A 19,331-nucleotide genomic window follows, 5' to 3' on the forward strand; every position below is an offset into this window, starting at 1 on the left:
GAGGGGAAGGGCAGCGAGCGAGCGCGCGAGCAGCGGGAGCAGACGCGCAAGACCCCGGCCCAGCAGCCCTTCGACTCCTCGGCTGCCGCGCGGATTGAGCCCCGGCGGGCCTGGCCCTCCACACGCCCTCGCTCTGCTCCGAGGGTGCCAGATGTGACCCTCGAGGGGTCCCCCGGGCGCCACGGGCGCCCAGAGCGCGTGGGGGCTGGCCAGCGTTCTGGGTCCAAAAGCAGGAAAGCTTTCTTCTCCTTTAAAGCTTGGCCACCCGCTGAAATAAGTGGAAACAGGCGCTATTTGTGCCCCGCCCCTTTGCTTGTGGCCACGCCCGCCGCGCCATGCCCCTCCCCTCCCCAGCGTCTCTCTCTCTCTCTCTCTCTCTGCAGAACTGGGGAGAGTTGGGCAGGAGCAGGGGTGGTGGAGTCCAGCGCTGAGGCTAATGGGACATGCTGGCAGAAGGACTCTGAGCGAAGCCTTGGAAGGCCGAGCTGTGCGTAGCAGCCCGGCCTTCGCACCCTGGGCCCCGCCAGGCCTCCTGCAGCTCCAGCCCATGGGCAGGAAGGCAGGGGTGGTTGTCCAGAACTTCTGGGGCCACCCCTAAGAAAGCCATGCTGACCACCTGCCATGCTTTGCAGCGGCTTCAGGAAGCTGCCAGGGCCGCATCCGTCCATGGGATGGAGAGGCATTTTGCCCGCCTCGGGGAGAAGTGGCTTAGGGGCGCAGGGAAGGCCGAGTGGCACCTGCAGCCCTGACCTTCAACGATGCTCAGTCCCCATCCTGCTGCCTTGCTGTGACTGGAGAAGGGCACTTGCTCCCGCCAAGGGGCCGACCCGGGAACCGTCCCCAGGGGCGGAAGCAGCACCTTGCACGGCTGTTCCCGGCTCCCCCCTGCACACTGGGATTGCTCACAAGCGCTGGCAGGAGCCGGGATGACAGCCGCCGATGGGACGCTTTGGCCCTGGGGGGCACCTGCTCCCCTCACTGTTCCCACAGGAAGTCCAAGGGGAGAGGCGATCCCCCCCTCCTGTGCCCATAAGTCTGCTGGACATGGGGGACGTTCAGCCACAGTGAAGCTTGGCATGTTGCGTGTGAACCTACCTTCCCATATCTTGTTCCAAGGAATTTGGGGGCCGTGGACGAGCCATGAAAACCTATCTGCCTCTCCTGGCTGATAAGGCATCTGCTGGAACGGGTTGGTTGGTCTGGAGCACCGCAACTGTCTACATTCTTAATTTTTTCCCAGTTTATAGCTACGATCAATGCCTGCACTCGAAATCTATCACAAAAGCACTGGGTGTGCCTACACGCAACCACACGCGCGCGCACACACACACTTATGGTGTTTCTCCTGCCTGCCCAGCTCTGAACGGCACGCTGGCAAAGCAGGGTGTGGGAGGCCGGGGGTGCAGACGTGGAAAAGGGAACTGTGGGTCCCTCTTCGATGCATGGAGGAAATAGATGGAATTCCTTTTGCGTGGGAAAGAGGGGTGACCTGGGCGATGGGGGGGGGGCGGGCAAGCAGGAACGAGGCTTGAAGCAATTACTGCGAGTGCTGCCGCCTGCCAGCGAAACGCAGAGGCCTGGGCGGTGCTGGCAATGGGCCCCCCCCCCCCCCCCCCGGCCTCCTGCAACCATTGTGTAGGGCTTGGCCCTGCCGGTTATTTAGAGAAGCCACACAGACCTCTCCTGGCCGGCCCCAGCTGTGCTGGTGCGATGGGGAGGGTCCCCCCCACTCCCCCCCAGTTCATTTCAGTGGCTCTCTCTGGGTGGGGTCATGCCTGTGCCCCAACCGTGCCTCGTTACCTTATCCATCCACGGGCCTCTCGGAGCAGCCTGATTAAAATGCCTTTGCTCGTGCCGTCATCGTGGAAGCCCCACGCCCTGGACCCGGTCCGGGAGTGAATGTGGCTGCATCTCGTCCTCCCGCACAGGCTGGTCGGGGTCTCCCGGTGGACGTGGAGCAGGATTTCGAGGGGCACTGGCCTCCAGCTGCAGCTCTTCGGTCTCGATTAGTGTCAGAGTTCAGCGCCAGACCCCCGCGCAGGGGCGTTGGAGGCCGTGGCTTCATAGGCCCCTTCGTTCTAACCTCTGATTCCTGATCTCAGACGTAGAGAGCTGTTACTGTGTGGGTTGCCCCGATGATCCTTGGGACTCCGGTGCCCATCAACTGCAGCCAGCACAGCTGAAGATACTGGGAGCTGTAGTCCAGAACAGTGGCAGGGCACTTGGTTCAGGAGGAGCGGGTACGTCTTCTGGAAGCAGCAAGCTACCTCTTCTGGCCCCTGAACCCCATTTGCCTTCGGCTGCGGAGGTAAAACCTGGAGGTTCTAAGAAAAAACACGTTCACAAAGGAGATTATCTTGCCTGCCCCAGCGAATCCAGAAGGCAAGGCTGGTGCACTGGGCTGAAGGCCGGGTTCCCTCGGGATGGTCCAGAAGCCACTGCTGGCGCAAAATGTTGTCTGGTGCCAGCCAGTCCTATCACGGACCGCCTGGGTCAAAAAAGTTGCACGGCTGCTGATGGGAGAGCACCCTCACCCCATCATGGCCAGTACTGCCGGCACGGGCTGGCAGCAGCAGTCCTCCAGGAGTTCTGGCAGGCCTTCCGAGAGACGCCGGTGGCCTAGTCTGCAGCCTTTTGCAGAGAAAAGCAAGGGGATTCTGCACTGCCTTTTGGCTACCAAGTTTCCTCCGGTGCACGCTAAAATTGGGCCCCTCCTTACTTACGTACAGCTTGCCTCCTGTTAAGACATAATATTCTTTTTGACGTCAATATTGCCCAATATTTAAACATTTTAACTTGGTTTTAACATCATATGCTCAGCTATGCTTTGTTATGCTTATTATGTTGTATTTTGTTATCACTATTTATTGTTTGATTATTTATGGTCTGTAAACTGTCCCGGGACGTTTTGTAAAGGACAGGATATAAATATTGTAATTAAATTAAATTAAATTAAATTACTGCTTCCTCTGCCTTAGGCATCCCTGGGTCAGCAGCATCATGGCTTTCTGAGTTAATGCTAAGTAAGCCTGCTCACTTTTCTAATTTAAAAAAACACTTGCTACTTTTAGATCCTACCCTTCCTTCCTGTGGTAAGTAACCCATAGTGGCTCACTCATCTCTCTCCATTTTATCTTCACAACAACCCTGTGAGGTAGGCCGGGCTGAACATCTGTGACTGGCCAAAAGTCACTCCATTCCTTGGGAGTGCATTGAAATGGAGGTTCAAACCCAGATCTCCTCAGATCCGAGTCCAGCATTGCACTGTGACATCACACGGGTTTCCACTAATGGGAAAAAACTTGGAAAACCTTTCATTCGGACCGGGCTTTTGGTGGCCTGGATCACTCCAAGGGCAGCGCCCGGGTTTTGTTCGTTCTTGACACGATTTATCTGGCTTTTCTTTGCATGTTTGCAAACGCTTTTCAACTTTGTGTCAAGAACAGCAGGGCCCCCTGCAGCCCAGGGGGTGGGATGCAGAGCGAGGAGGGTGTGTTGTTCTTCTAAATGCCTTCCCCCATGCCAGGAGCTCGGAAACCGCAAAAATTATGCCGAAGAGCATCGCTGGGGAAGGGGTGGGAAATGCCTGGGTTGTGATAAGGAGACATGAATAAGCAGTGAGGCATGATGGAACTGTCCCTTAATGGCAGGTCGGGGGGATGAGGTTATGGGGTATCTCCCACAGTCTGAGAACAAATGGTTCTCGCCACGTCTAATCACCCCGCCCTGTTTCAGCATCGCACAAGAGCATCCAAGTTGTTGCGAGGGTTGTCGTGTCCTTTGGGAGCATCTCTTGTCCTCGTCTAGTTTTCTGTCCTCCTTTCCACAGGGTTCCATTTGAGACCCGCGAGCAGAAAAACCTTCTTGTCTCTTAGGGGGGGTTTGGAGAGGCTGCCTTTTAAAAATGGCTTTATTTCTGAGGATTTTTGGAGGGCTCTCGTCAGGAAGATGGGCAATTCAGGGGACAGGATGAAGAGGTGGAAATCAGCCAGACTGCCCCGCAGGGGGTGGAAAATCTCAGACTAGAAGGGGGCGAATCTAGAACTTGGGCTTCCCCAGGGGGCTGCCCCCCTTCCCACATACCCTCCCAATTCCTTGGAGCAGCGAACATCTGTTGTTTCCTGCCTTTTGCAATTCATTTGTTACACAGATGTTCTGCCCTTTCCCCTTTTACGGCCTACATGATTGTCCTCCCCCTCACCATTTTATTCACAACAACCCTGTGGGGTAGGTTAGGGTGAGAGGCAGTGACTTGCCCAAAGCCTTCTAGTGAACTGAGTGGGCACTAGAACCATGTATATATCCTCTTGTTTGGTCACAGCAGCTCGGGGGGCAGGGGGAATCTATTCCTCTTCTCCCCCATTCTTTTTACCCTCACAACAACCCTGCAAAGTAGGATGGGCTGAGAAGTGCATATGTTCATTTCAATGGAGATAGTCGCGCCGGCTTGTGTCCCGTGCGGCTGTCAGGACTGGTGGGGCATCGATTTGATATCAGGATGCCCTGGACTAACCAGCCAGCCACGACACCAAAGGCATTCCCAGGTGGGGCTGGAAAAACCACACGGAGCTGCACCAGGTTGAGATGAAAATACCTGGACTGCTTTGCTGAGGTGGATCCCCATTCAAGGGAGAGACTCCTGGGACAATTATGATCAGCACAGAACAGTCTGGGAAATTACCACCCTTGGGCAGAGGTTTGGGTTCAAATGCACAACAAAGATGCGTGACAATGCCTTTTCCCCTGCCTCGTGCCTTCTGCCACAGGGCTAAATACATTGCTATTGTTGTCATTCACAATGCCCTTTCCTCATCCTTAGTCCATGCTTAGGCAGGGATCTAATTTCCCAAATGAGGTATTCGGGAACTCGGCTGCGTGACACGTTTCGGAGAAATCCGAACACTTTTCTTTAACTTTCAAAGGACGCAAAGCAGGTTTTCCGCTTGTGTTTCTGCACATGGTGGGCAGCTCTGGAAGGAATTCCTTCTTCTGGGTCTTAGGTTGCAAAGCCGGACAAGAGTGCAGGAGAGCAGCTCCTTGCCAGAAACAAGCACACCAAGGAAAGGCAAGATTTCCTAAGACACAACCAGAAACTGAAGAAGTGTTTGTCGAAAACTCTTAAAGAACGTCTCTGTGCGATGCGTGCGTGTGTGCATGTGTGGGGAGGAAGAGGAAGACCACCCCCCTGAAGGTTCCCTTAATGGCTGTGCTATTGTTTCTGCTTGGGGGGTGGTCAGATTTGAACTTGGGTGTTCTGGAGACGCTCACGCATGCAATGAAAGGTGGTCTTTTGGAGCTTTGGCGCGCAGCCAGCTCGCTTCACGTCCTCTTGGAAAGCGGCTGAGCTGAGTTTGCATAATTCTTTTTAAAATAAACCAAAAAGGAGATGGTTATCTGGGGTTCCAAGTCAAAGGCTTGGAATGGGATTTTTTTTCTTTTTAAAGCAACAACTACAAAAGCCAGGCTAGTGCCACAAACAGAATCCGCGTGAACAGAGAGCAGGGTTGCTCAAGGGGAGAATCCAGTTTCCCGAGAGAGATTTTGAAGGTTCTGCCTTTAAAAGCAGCCTCCTCCCTCTGCAAGGAGCCCGTTTAAAATAAATACTGTTTTTAAGAAATCCATTATCTCTTTTAGGCCAATATTGTTTTCTGTGCCACTTGGAGGGGGTTGCACCATTCCAGATGGCCTAACAGTAATTTTAAATAAACAAAAGGAAAATTACGATGCAGAATTCAGTGTCACCAATGGACCTGCCATGTTCATGCATGAGCAAACCAAGAAAAATGGCAATCCCTACTGCCCAAAAACGGTGCAGGAGGGAGTCAGAAAAGGAGATTTAAGGAAAGAGAATGTACTGGGTGTTGTCAGAGAAGGGGAGCAGCACAAAATGATAAAGTGAAAAGGTATAACAGGGTGGTGAATTTCTAGTCTCCCTTTCCTCTCTCTATTTGGTGCAACATTAGTTTGCCATCTGGAGCAGGAGAGCTTTAAATACAAATCACAGTTTGTTCTTTAGCCTTATTTCTTTAAGCCCATCCATAAGGGGGACGTGAAATTCTCAGGGATGGTATGAGGTCCCTTACCAGATCTGACTCTTTGATCCAGCTCCGCAGGGGCTGCTTTGATAGGTCGCCCTCTCTCCAGGGTCTCGAGCAGAAAATGGTCTCCATCGCTTTCCAGTCTTGTCCTTTTTACTGGAGAGTTTCGGCCGGCGAAGCAAAGGTTCTGCGTATTGACCCATGGAATAGTTTTAAGAAAGATTTTCAGCCAAGAAATGGTATCACAGAGACATCTTGGCTTGCTAGGACCACCAAAAAAGAGAGAAAGTATAACACCCCTGCACAATAGCGGACAGTCGCTAAGTTAGAAGTAAATACTATAAATGCAGCATTTATCCTCCTAGAGGGGAAAACTGTTCTGAGCTGCTCAAAGCAGTTTTAGGCTTTATTTCCATAGCACAACCCTTCCAAAAGGGAAAGGCTCCTTGTAAGAGGAGGACACCCGGCCACCCTGGCACTGGCAGCAGGAGGTGGGAAAACCCACGTGAAGCGTCTCTCAGTGAAATGGCATTTCGGGGGCCACTCCTTTTTGGTTCAGCCCCTGCCCAGCAGCTCTGAAAAGGAATTCAGCTCCTGAGTTCAAAGGCCTCACTGCATGGGAAGGGCTATCCCATCTTTGCAATGATAAACGATAAAACAGGCGATTCGAGGAGCCCTTAACAGGACATACCAGTGCTGTGCATATAGAAACTGCTGAATCAGAGGAGGGTGCGAAAGTTGTATCTTAAATATATAGTATGCCGCCCATTGGGATTTATCCTTCAGAAACTGGACGTCCATTTCCGTTACCCAGGTACTTTACTAAATCCTTTAATGCAAAAAATGTCCTAAACCACTTTGTTATCTGTTTCCTGATTAGAGTAGAATCCATTCTCAGCCCTGTCATGTCTATGTCTTCTGGGTTCTGCTGTATTGGACAGGTTGCGAAGCATTCCTTACCCTAGATCAGTTTTGTAAAAGCTGACTGGCAGCCAAAAACTCTGGGATTTGAAGGAGGAGGGTGAGAAGCCTTTTCAAAGAGCACCAATCTATGGCCCCTCATCTAGAAATAAAGGTTCTAGTCCTTTCGGTTCTGAATGTTTCTGAACACAGAAAGCTGCTTTCTACCCACAGGTCTTTCTAACCCAGAACTTATTTATTTCATATGGCATAGCTGAATGCAGCATTACTGCATAAAAATATACTGAAACAATATATAAAATGTGCATTATTTTAAAATAGGGACCATAATTATTTTAAACACATGCAATGCAAATAATAAAAATTATGGATAGCCCAGAACTGTGAAGACCATGACAGGTAGCAGGAATTTCTGCAGTGTCAGGCAGAACTTGTTCTAGTCCCACCTGGAGAAGCCAGAAATTGAACCAGGTTATGTTTGCATTCAAAGCACGGACTGTGCCGTAGATGGTGCAGTGACAGAAATAAAAAAGCTTGTCAACACACCTGAATGAAAAGAAACATCCTGCCTTTTTCAGACACCGCAGTACTCGCACTTTCTATTCACAAGTCCTCCTGTTTTGGCCCTGGGAGGCAGAGACTAAAAAATAAAACCCAAATTTCAACTTGCTAGAAAGAGACGTGAAGTCGCCAAACATGCCTGAGCTCCCCCCAGCCTCTCGAAGAAAGACAGAGATGTTCAGCATTATGCACGGTGTGGAGAAAATGGCAAGGGAAGCTTTTTTCTCTTCTCCTTATAATACCCGAATTTAAAGGGGTCATCCTACAAAGCTGGCTGGTGGGAGATTTGCAGCCAGCACATGGTTAAAACCATGGCACCCCCTCCCACAGGATGGAGCTGTGGCCACGCATTCGGATAGCTTAAAATGGGTCGGGATACGTTCCTGGATACGTTCACAGCTACTAGCCAGGTGGCTCCAGGCAAACTCCAGGTTTGGAGGCGATATGCCGAGATGCACCGGTTGCTGGGGAACATGGGCGGGAGGGTACGTTGCTGGATGTCTCCTCCCTGGCTGGCCACTCGCTGTCTGATCGGCACGTTGGACGCAACAGACCCTGGGCTTGTCTTACATTCTAACGGCCTGCAGAGCGCAGCAAAGCACAGTTTTTAACAGCTGTCCAAAATCTTCCTCTGCCCGCCCCCCCCCGTGCAATTTTGTTCAAGTTACCATGGCAATCATAATCATAGCAGAGGGTTTAATTAGACCCTTTTGCAAAAATGCCTCGGTGTTACAAATACGCCCCCCTCGTAAATACACTGGATTGTATCCAATGCTCGCTTTCTACATTGCGGAGATGATTGGGTTCAGACCGTTTTTGGCAGTCGCCGCCTCTCCGTTTGAACCTACGGCTGGTCCTCCTCGTACCATTGCGGAGAAATTCTGATGGAATAGAAACTCTGCATATGAGCAGAGGCCCTTTGGACAAATTAAAAAATGGGTCTCCCACCCAGGAAAACTAGGCTGTGAGCCTCTCCGGGATTCATTTTATGCTGTCTCGCACTCCTAGCAACCGAGAACAAAGGGTAATGTTTATCTCTGAGCCTAGAAATCGCTCACCGTTGCAATGCTGGTTCCAGGACAAAGGGGAAATTACGGCATGACGTATATATGTTTAGAATGAAAGTAGCCCTACATTCCCAGCTGCCCCAGCCAGCCAAATACTTAAACGGGGAGACGAGCATGAGGATCTTTGGGGTCGGTTGGATTCTAGCTCCTATCAGTATAACCAGTGACGTAATGCACAACTACGGAGCCATCCGTTCCCTGGCTCTCAATCCTTCAGTGGTTTCAATGCTTTGCATGTAGTTTGTTCTCCACTTCTGAGAGCACTTCCGGCAAGAGGAAATTAAGCATGTGGGTATTTTGGGGTCCGCCCAGGCCAGGAATGTCCCCGCCAGAAACTGCTTCTCCAAAAGAAAATCCAGCCTTTGAGCAGAGGTTCTGCACCTCTGGTTAGAAAACTTGGCTAGGGAGACAAGCCCACCAGGTGTACCCAGGGCAAAGTCTCTTTCCGGCTTTATTTTATTAAAACATTTCTATGCCGCCCCTTGCCAAGGCCTCGGGGCGGCTTACAACATCAAATACAAATCTACACCATGCAGGGGTGTAGATGTTCTTCCTAGGTTTGGTCTCACCCCCTCTGCTGCTAATTCACGGGCTTGGTTTCAACTGGGCCAGCCGGTGGGAGAGCAAAGCCCTGCATCTCTTGGCTGGACTCTCAGCAGCTCTGCCAGTCGCGAACTCTTGGCAGGTGAGGCGGTGGCGGCGTGACTCACCTGCACGGGTGCTGAGGCACCGATGACTTACAGAAAAGCCGTGTGCTCCACCCAGGACTTTGATCTGTCTCTCCGAGGAACCAAGGTAACCGGGCAGCCGCACCCAGGATGCGACGGAGCAGCCAGGATGCGAGAAGGGACTGGAGACGGCGAACATCTGGCGTGAGTCGGCAGAGGGGTGCGCGGGGACCACGAGCGCAAGTCCCCACAAGCGCAGGCCTGTCTGTGCAACACACTCCCAACGCTCCACTTCCACTGCGACAACTCGCACAACGTGGGGAGTGGGGGCAAAGCAGCGGTCTGCGCCCAAACGAGGCCCCCTCGTCTCTTCCCTACATCGGAAGTGCCGGGCTGGCCCAAGAGGCTTAGAATGGGGAAAGCGGCAGCAGGAGGAGAGCTTGGCCTCCCCAGGTTAGCTCTCAGGCAGGTGGTACAGCTGGGAGGTCTAGGTGAGCCAGGCCTGGGCCACGTGGCGCAAGGTGGCCTCCTGCAAGCTGCAAAAGGGGCCTCGAAGGTCATCTGGCCCAATCTTGCTAATCCAGGAAAACTACTACTGCGGCAGGCCCAAGCAGTAAAACCCGAGAGCCCACCAGCCCCACAACTGAACAGTCTGCCCCACCTGGATCCCCTTCCTGTTAATCTAAGCCCCCGCATTGGTAACTTGAGCGCGTGCGCAGCCTTTGGAGCAAGCGTGCCATTTGATGCTGGAGAAACCCCTTGCCCCGGTTTCCAGCCTCCGAGCTGCACACGGCGAAGGCAAAAAAGCTTGGATTGCAACACCCAGGCCGGCCGCAGGCTGACCAGAGTCCAAGCTTAAGTGGATTTCAACAGTGCTGCAGAAGTGCACCCTGCCAGATTTACAAATAAGGAAGCAACCACTGCTTCCCAGCCTGAGTGAGAAAGCATTGCAGAATACTTCCCATCAGGCAAAAGGTTCTATATTTGAATATGCTTTTCAGTTAAGAGTTTATAGGTTAACTGCTGCTCAAATTCCCCCAGCTCTGCTTGATTTGGTATTAACTTAGCAAAGCGGCCAGGCAAATCGCATGGGGAGCCTGCATGTTAATGCTCACCCACTCAAACATTAAAGCCGATCCATCCGTGACAATTAAGGGCAGGGGCACGACCTGGCTGCCCCCTGCATGGGGCCAGAAGCTGGCGGGCCTCACCCACTTCTCCACACCGCCCAGCCCAGGAGCTAGAGCGCAAGCGACTCGGCCCCGCTGCATCAGCGCTTCCTCCTTTCCTGCTACTCCTCGCGGCAGAGAGGCGTCGATACCAGAGGCGGTCGCCGGGGGTGGAACGGCTTTCGCCTCTCTCCAGACACGTGCGAGACCCATCCCGAACTCTTGCGGCTCTGCCTCCCGGCTGGATGGGGCCTGTGGAGTCAGAAAGGCCATGCGCTCCGGCTTTGAGAAAGCAGTGACGAAGGGACGTGCCTGTACTTGGGAGGGACAGAACCGTTGAGCGGTGCTTATTATTCCAGACTGGAGAATCCTGAAGGTTGTTTTCTCAGCCCTTGTGGGCTGGGAAGACAGGGAAGTGTTTAGGAGGTGTCTGAAGCAGAGCTGCAGCTGAAGGGGAAGAGAAAGCGCGTTGACATAGCTCAGTGCCTGCATTCCCACCACCAAACCAGGACTTGGCTACAGCAAAACCATCCAGGGTTAATGGACCAGCATAATTCGGGCAGGTTTAGCTGCGTGTTTTTCTTGGCCGAGAACCAGGAACGAATGTAGCACCCGCAACACCCTGTGCTTAACCCCAAAGCATGGGTGAGGGAGTAGCTCAGAAATGGGAGCAAAAGGGAGCATTAATTTTTTTTTATTGAAGATCATTGGTGCTGCTTCCATTGTTCTGTTACTTTCACCCCGCAACTTCGAGAGGGCGAAGCTTTCTCCACAATATCTCATTTATACACAGTACTACAGACAAGCACAAAGCCTTTATGGCAGTTAAGAGGGGGAGTGGATCACTGGGAGGGGGGGTGAGGAGGGGCTGGGAACACAGCTGCCATTCCACATGGATTTCCAAAACACACATACAGAGACCAATAAAAAAAATCGTACACTGGGAATGACGGACTAATTCTGGAATGGGGGCTCTATACTGAACCCTATGCCTTCAGATACCTACCTCCCCACCCCCCGCAAGCCTTGGCTAGGAGTGGAGTCCTGCTCAAAAGCGGTCCCACCGCTGGAATGGAGAAAGCTGAGGGTCCCCACCGAGTGGGGGGGGGGGGGGAAGGGGGGGGGGCCCCCCCAAGGGAAGGCCCCTGGAGGGGGGGGGGGGGGAAAAGGGGGGGGGGGAGGCCGAGTCGTAGCCGGTTTGGCAAGTTTCAGCAGCAGCTGCACAGCGGAGGCAGCTGCTCTTCGTGGGAGGGGCGCACCAGAGGGGGGAAAGGTGAGAAGGCAGAAAAATGAAACGTAACTAAAAAGGGGAACCCACCCCACATCCCGCCCACCAAACCCCAAACGGTAGCACAGGGCCATTAACATGGAAGCTCCGGAGACGCTGGCACGAGGGGAGGGGAGGGCTCACAAGGGCTTGCCCTCCAAGCTGATGACGCAGTTGCCGCCCAATTTCTCCGCCAGGGTGGAGCGGTCCTTCACTTCCTCGAGGCAGTTTACTTGCATCTCGTGCTTGATCCCTGCGAGAGAAGAGGCGGCTGATGAGGTGAGGAAATGTGCCGGCCGGCAGTCCCACCCACATCCAGATCGCGGCGCGGGCCCGTCCCCCGCCCGGGACAGGAAATCCACCTTCCCGGCCCCCAGGGAGGGAGAGGAACCGCTTCCCCCACGTGCTTCCAGCAGGCAAATGGCTGAAGGGCCACGTCACGTCACGCCCCGTGGAAAGGGCACGATCTGAGCTACAGAATGGCGAATCCTTCCCTCTCCCTCCGCCTTCGACCAACAGCTGCTGGGCCACGTTTGAGCCAGAAGACACTGCCAGGGCGCTCAGGGTGGGAACGCCCCGTCCTCAGCTCCCAGGCAGCAGAGAGAATGATGCTGGGCCCAGCCTGAATACAACCCCACAGCAAGGCCCTCACTGAGGACAGCAGCAAGTCTGTGTCAGATGAAACGGGCCAAAAAGGCAGGAGTCAGTACAGAGCCCGTGCGGGCCGGCGGCTGGCAGAACAGGGCACCCAGGCGGCCCCAGCACCTCGCTTTCAGCGGCTGCCACAAAACGGTGGAGCGGGGAAGACAGCACCAGAGATGCCAGCAGGGAAAGAAAACACTAAAATGCGCAACGCGGGTCTTAAAACCGCCACGGTTTGGCCCCACAGAAGGCAGTGGGGCTAAAGGGCACCTCTTAAGCCTAGAGCTGAGCCTTTGCACCTTGACAGACCAAGGCCCTGGTTCGCTGTTTGTTCTAGAAGGCTTAGACCATCTTGAAGATAAGCAGGGTTTACCCAAAGCAAAGAAGTCACACCCCTCGCTGCTGCTTTCCAGCCACCTTGGCCAGGTGGGAGGCACCAGGTTGGGGAAGGCCACGTCAAGATTCCATTCCATTGGAATGACAACAGCGTTTCTCATGTGTCCCACTGGCCTTAATTAAGCGCACACCGTGAGACAAGGAAGAACCGCAAAAGAAAACCAGCTTCCAAATGGGATTCACTCTAGATCCAGCCCATCATCTTTTAGATGTCTGTGCCAAGGGGCTTCTCAGGACAGTGCGGCCACTGACCCCGGCTTGTCCCGACCATTCTGGCCACCCCTCCTTTCGGCTGGGTGGAGGGGGAGCGCTGACTGGGGACAAGGACCAAGCGAGGCACCGAGGGAGCGAGCTGGCTCCCAACGCGCTCCTCTCCGCCTCAGCTTCTACAGTTCCGAGATCGCAGCTCTTGAAGGGCAAATGCGGGACCGAGCATTTGGCAAGGCAGAACAGAACGCTGCACTAGCAATTGTGAGCTGCCGCACCGCACCGCATGCGCTCCACTGCTGACTAATCCAGGACCGACGCTTCAGCGGTGCGCTGGAGATCCAGCGCACTAATCCCGGGTATGCAACCAAGCTGTGGTTAGCCAGCCACTGTACTTTATTACGTGCTTCCACGACGGGGCCTCAAGAACAAGGCGCAGGCAGGCGGAGCAGACGCCCCAGCACCCCACCCGCCCGCGCGCCCCAGCACCAGCTCTGACCTGTAAGTTTCTTCTTGATGGCATCCTTAGAACTGGCATAAATCATCTTGCTCTTCAGGGGGGCACATTCTGGCGCCCTGCGAGGGGAAAGAAGAGCAACCTTGGCATCAGGAGTTGGCCCAAAATCATCCAAGGCATAGGCTCAGTGGGATGAGAGGCGGCAGCAACAGCACCCGGGGCAGCCCAGCTGGACCCTAGAAGCGCTGCCCTCCAACACGGGCAGGGGGCAAGAGCCTGGGCGAGACGGCTGCACGCGGCTCACCTGCTCCCAGGAGAACCCCAGACCGGGGCCTCGGTCCCTTCGACAGGACAGAGGGCAGCTTCCCTGGGCAGCCCTCCAGCCAAAGCTGCCAACAGGACCAGGGCAAGTCCTGAGGGCAGGCTGGTGCTGCAGCCCAGTGGAAAAGCCCACACTCGCAGGCAGCAGCCCCCCACCCCATTTGACCCCTGGCACCTCCAGCAGGGCAAGCAAAGGAATCCTGAACCCTGCCCAAACCCCTGGAGAGCCGCTGCTAGATGAACGCAGGGCCTGCCCTCTGCTTCCCGCAGCTTTTCCTATCGCTCCAGAGTTAACTGCACTACCCTATTTCTTACTCAACGACTGTTGTTCCATAACATGGCAGCACTGAAACATGCGTTCCCCTCAACCCGGACTTCTTGGGGAGGGGCAGCGTGGACACAGACAGTGGAATGTAGGGATTCTTCCCCCAGAGCTGTCTGCATTCGGTTCGGGGGAGGAGGACTGGCCCTGTATGTCTTATTCCAGCGTCGAGCCTTGATACCAACATGTGTCGTGCCATATGATGCTTGAGGCCCTGCGATACCCTACTCTAGGACCACTGGGTTGAGGTAGGGCAGTCCCTTCTCGGGTGGCTATCCATCAAGCTAGACTGTCGAGTCAGGTTTGCTAAGCTGGGAGGGCACAGGCCAGCAGCTGGATGGGTGACCACATGTGAAAGTGGAGCAGGGGGCTCGCCGTGAGGGACTTCCAGGCCTCTTCCTACTCTCACTCCTCTTCTCTCCCTCCATGCCAACTATTAAAGTAAACCAAGCGGACAGAAGTTGAGACACTGGAAGCCGCAAGTTCTCCCAGCATCCCCAGCTAAAGGCTGCCTAAACTCATGGGGCCAGCCCTCCAGGTTTTCTGATCCCTCGACTCGGGAGGAAGCGGGCTGCCTGAGATTTAGGAGCAAGGCTAGACATCAGCTGGGAGCTGAAGTACGTGGCCAGAGATCAGCTTCTTGTTGAGGGGACAGCCAGGGTGTTGCGCTTTGTTTTTTTAACCACCGAGCAGAGGGGGCTCCAGGCGAGAAGGAAGGGCCTCTCGGGAGAACCTCAGAATAAAAAGCCCCTTGGCAGAAGAGCTTCCAGAATTCCACCCCCATTCACTTCTAAGTGCGTGGCGGTGCAGCCAGGCGCTTCCGAGGAACTGCTCTTCCGGGCTGCCGTAAGCGCTAAGGGGAGGGGGGACGTGGGGCGCCTGGGAATAGTCCTAGAACGGTTTCGGGGGGGCCCTCACCAGAAGATGAAGACAAGGTCCTCCTTTTTGCTCTCCTTGGTTTCATAGGTAGCGTCGTAGAGGGCGTAGCGGCAGTCCTTGTCGGGCAGCATCTTGACGAAGTGCAGGTAGGGGTCTTCAATGGTGTCCCCCACCTCCCCCACCAGAATCTCCTTCCCCTCTTCCAGAATAATGTTCTTCTTGTCCTCACTGAGGCAGAAAAGCACTGCCTTCTTGCGTTTCTTCACCTCGTCCGGGGTAGAAGCTTTGCGTACCTTCATGTCATTGAAGACCTTGATGACGCCGTCGGAGACAGCCACGCCGGATGCCTGCCGGGAGGGGAGACACGGGTGAGATGCGGGCACTGGCGCACCCAGCAGTGTGCACGCACACCACATGCGAGAAGGGAGGCCTCGGGGCCAGCAGGTGAGGGGCGACTGGCAGCTCGAGGGAGAGACGGAGCAAACCCACGGGGGGGGACCGGTGGGGTGGCTGCAAGCCAGGACGAACGGCTGCACGTCACCTCCCACCCCACTTCCTGCCTGAGTGCGGAAGGAGGCCGCATCCCTGGCTTCGTGCCGCACAGGCTCCGGGACCACGTGCACAGCTCAGCGTGGCGGAGGCACCTCCCACACACACGGGGAGAAAAGGGCAGCTTCACGGCAACCGCAAGTCCGGCTGGCTGGCTGGCTGAGGCGGCCAGGCAGGGTTTGTGGGCCCCTGCTCAGAAAGCCCCAAACAGCCAATGACGAGAGGCGGTGCCCATCATGAAATGCTTCCCCCATCCTGTTCGGCAAAGAACCAGGCCGGTGTCTCATCCCTTCCTATGACCCAGCCCTCACACACTTTTTACAAGGAGTACTTTCAATGACTAGATGGCTTCTGCACACAACACAAAGGAAGCCCCCAATTACCCTTTGGGACAAGTCAGAGGTTCCATCCCACAAGAAAAACAGAAAGGCCCGGGACGCAAGTCCTGGCTATTTTTATTCTCCATGGGCAGGATCCTGGGAGTGGCAGATCTGGGCGAAGTACCTTTCTGAACTGGAAGGTAAACCAAGCAGGGAGTGCATAGGAAATGAGGGTGTCCCTGGTTCCATGCCTGCCCCCAGGAAAAAGCAGGAGGAAAAGACTCATAAAATCTTGCACAAGCTGCCCGGGGTGGGGAAGAACAGCATGGGAAAGCAGGTACCTAGCGCTGCCAGCTTGGAAAGGAGGCGGTGCCTGGCCGCTTGCTGCTAGCTCCAGAAAAGGAAGTTGGGTTGTGCCGCATGCGGTGTGGGGGGGGAGGTTAAGTGGCGGTAACCAGGATATGAGCACAGTAGGAAAGCGATCCACAGTCCGTTTAAGCTGAGAATGCAAAGAAATGAGGCTCTCTCACCGTAGGGCATCTGCCAGTCCATTCATGCCATGGGAGAGAGATTCAGGCGTCAAGGGGGGAAGGAAAGGAGGATTTACAGTGGAGGGGGTACTGAAGCAGAAAGGAGAGCCGAAAGGCCAGAAAATGTATCTGCGGTGCTGGAAGGCACCTTCTGACAGGCCAGCGCTGGGGAAGGGGACAAAAAGCAGCATGAAAGATGCGAAGTGGAATGCCGGCCGGGCAGGATTATATTCTCGAAGCGGGCGGAGAACAGCGGTTCCCAAGCACCGTTTTTGGACAGTTGCGTAACGGTTGCGCCAGGCCTTCTGCGGATCAGGATGCTGCAACTCTCCAGCCCGCCCCAAACCCCGAGCCGTCCCCGCCGTCCCCCCGGGGGCGCGGGCACACGGGCCCGGCCTGCATCCTTCCCCCCCCACCCCCGAGATCTGCATTCCTGCTCGGGAAGAGGGCAGGCACTGCAAGGTGCACGCGAGGAAGCGAGGCCCCCACGCCAGGCCCCCCGCACCCACCCACCCACCCACCCCGCTCCTCCGGGAAGCGGCAGCCGCGAGAGACAATGCGCGCTGCGAGAGGCAGCGAGAAGCCGAGCATCCTCTCCTTGGTTCTGAAAGCGGGAGGAAGAAACCACGCATCTCTTGCGCGACTTAATTTATACTGCTGATTTATATGGAAGTTTATTTATGGATGTGAGCCGCCCCGAGGCTTCGGCGACTGGGGCGCCGTAGAAGTCTCCTAAATAAATAAATACAGAAGAAGTATTTCGAGGGAAGGAAGTCCTCCCCCCCCCCGTTTCCTGAGTTCCCTCTCTAGTTCTGGTACAGCAGGGAGACATTGGGGGGGGGGCGACCCACAGGGTGCTGAGCCGAAGAGAAAGGACCCAAGCGCACCTCCAAAGGAGAAAAAGGAAAGCCAGCACCCCGACCCCGGGGCTCCCTTTCTAATCCTTGAAACAGCGGAGAGACGAGGGGACTTTGGGGGCGGGAGAGGAGGGAGAAGCTACTGCACCCCCACGCATGGTCGGGCAGGGAGGGGCAAGGAAAAGACCCAGAAGAAAGGTGGGCTGCAGACAACGAAGAAAGGCGGTCAAAAGGAGGGGGCGGAAGGCCCCTCCTCTGCCAGCCATGTGACCGCCAGCATGGGGGGAGAAGTGGCCGAGCAGCCGCCGGCAACGAGGGGGCGAGGGGCCGCCCGAGGTCCCCAAGGCCCCTTCGCTGTTCTCGCCCCCCAAAAAACGGGAGGTGGAAAGGGGGCCCCCAGGAGCCCCCACAAAATGGCGGCCGGGAGACAAGATGGCGGCCAGGCAGAGGGGGGCAAGCGGAGGGAGGGGCGCGCGCGCCGGGCCTTACCATGGCTCTGTGGGTGATGCAGGGCGAGGAGAAAGAGACGGCGGCCGGTGCGAGGCTGCTCGGGGCGGCTGCGGCTTCCTCTCCCTCCGCGGCGGCGGCCAAGCTCCGAGTGAGTCCCGCGCGTCCAGCGAGGCCCGAAAGGAACTGCTGCCCCGCCCCGGCTCCGCGCTTCCGCTTTAAGGCGCCGCCTGAGGAGCAGCCACTTCCGGCCCGGCGGCGCGGGAGGTCACGGGAGAGCGAGTCCTTCGCCGCCGTCTCCCTCGGCTTATCCGGCAGGCTTCCCCGAACGGCGCCGGGGCATGCTGGGAAATGTATTCCTGTGCGGCTCGGTGGGGGGGCGTTGCCATGGAGACCGAGAAAGGCCATCTATGTGGGGAAGGCCTTTTGTGTGCTCTTGAATCGTGACTCATTTCATCGTCGGAAAGAAAGCCACTTTTGTCCTGCGCTCGGCTCCGCAGTCACTCGCGGGGCTTTGCCCGCTCCCGCCGAGGGGAGCGGGCCAGTGTAGTCCAAGAGGCCTTACTGGAGGCGGAGAGGGGAATTTAAGGGCAAAACGGGGAGAAATCTCCTGAGGTTTATCTTGGAGGCGAAGGACCTTCGGGGGAACGTGCAAATCCAAAATCCTCGGCTTCAGTGTCGCAGCACGTGCGGCGTGCGCAGACAGCACTGATTCATGTCTGTGCCCCCTAACTGCCGAGTAGATTGCAGTGTTTAGGCATGCCCCCATGGATGGGCAGACAATAAAGCGCCAGATATTCGGGACTTCCAACACCCTTCCAACACCCAGCTCCTGTTGCCACGTACACTGGTCAGGGATGCTGGGAGTTGAAGTCCAAAACATCTGGAGAGCCATTTTTCAGCCCAGTCCAGCCCTTGCCCTAAGCCTTGTCCCATTTTAGAAGAGGGAATGGAAACCATGGTTACCTGGGATTTACAGGATGCAGAAAAGGGCAGCTCAAACGATCAAGGAATCGTTCGGTTTAATGTCATTTATTTCAAACGGTTTCATCCCACTTTTACCCAAAGATCTAGCTGAGCCCTTAGGGACCAAGATACAAATGCGCCATACTGTAGGAATAAAAATCCAGTACTGTTGACCAAATGGTCACTAAACACTGCAGTAAAACAGAATTGCAAATCTAGCAACGGTAAACAAAGACGCAATTTCTAGTTCCTCTTTGTGCCAATCTTTTTTTTTTCCTTCAAGGAGAACCAAGTCTGCATGCTTTCAAAACACACTTAAGCACACACCAGTGTGTGCATCCATGTGAAGAGAATCATAACCTTAAAGAAAGTCCTACAACCACAGTACAGCTGAATGTGCGTGGAGTGCTTCTCCTTTGAAAGAAAATGGCCAAAAACCCAAAGGGAGACTAGTAATAAGATGGAAAGTGCAAGTCTCATCTACTCCAGCTACACGCCCAGGTGCTGAATCCAGTCGCCATCTTTCACTGAAATATTGCAATTCTAGGAGCAGGAGGAAAACACCACATTCCTTCATCGGGAAAGTGGACAACTACCTTTGTTCCACTCCAGATAGACCTGAAAATGTTGTGCAGTTGACAGGCAGAAATTGACAGGTCCAATGGGAGAAATTGACATGGACAGCCTTTCCATCAGGGAAGCGGTCTTCAGGGGGGCTAAAATGGGAAGCACTGCTTTAAAATAAAA

The 19,331-nt window shown here is 55.0% G+C and overlaps 1 protein-coding gene across 1 annotated transcript; it reads right to left on the minus strand.

Moving 5' to 3' along the window:
- Positions 1–11,102: 11,102 nt before the first annotated feature.
- On the minus strand, positions 11,103–17,818 carry CFL1 (cofilin 1). The gene is made up of 4 exons (XM_044448795.1): positions 17,661–17,818; positions 14,955–15,262; positions 13,436–13,512; positions 11,103–11,944 (listed from the first exon to the last, which is right to left on the minus strand). The coding sequence occupies exons 1-4, from the start codon at positions 17,661–17,663 to the stop codon at positions 11,832–11,834; spliced, it is 501 nt and encodes a 166-aa protein (XP_044304730.1). The 5' UTR covers positions 17,664–17,818; the 3' UTR covers positions 11,103–11,831.
- Positions 17,819–19,331: the final 1,513 nt, after the last annotated feature.

The sequence above is a fragment of the Varanus komodoensis genome, unplaced genomic scaffold (genome assembly GCF_004798865.1).
Source record: "Varanus komodoensis strain SLA01 unplaced genomic scaffold, ASM479886v1 scaffold55, whole genome shotgun sequence".
Classification (NCBI taxonomy): domain Eukaryota; kingdom Metazoa; phylum Chordata; class Lepidosauria; order Squamata; family Varanidae; genus Varanus; species Varanus komodoensis.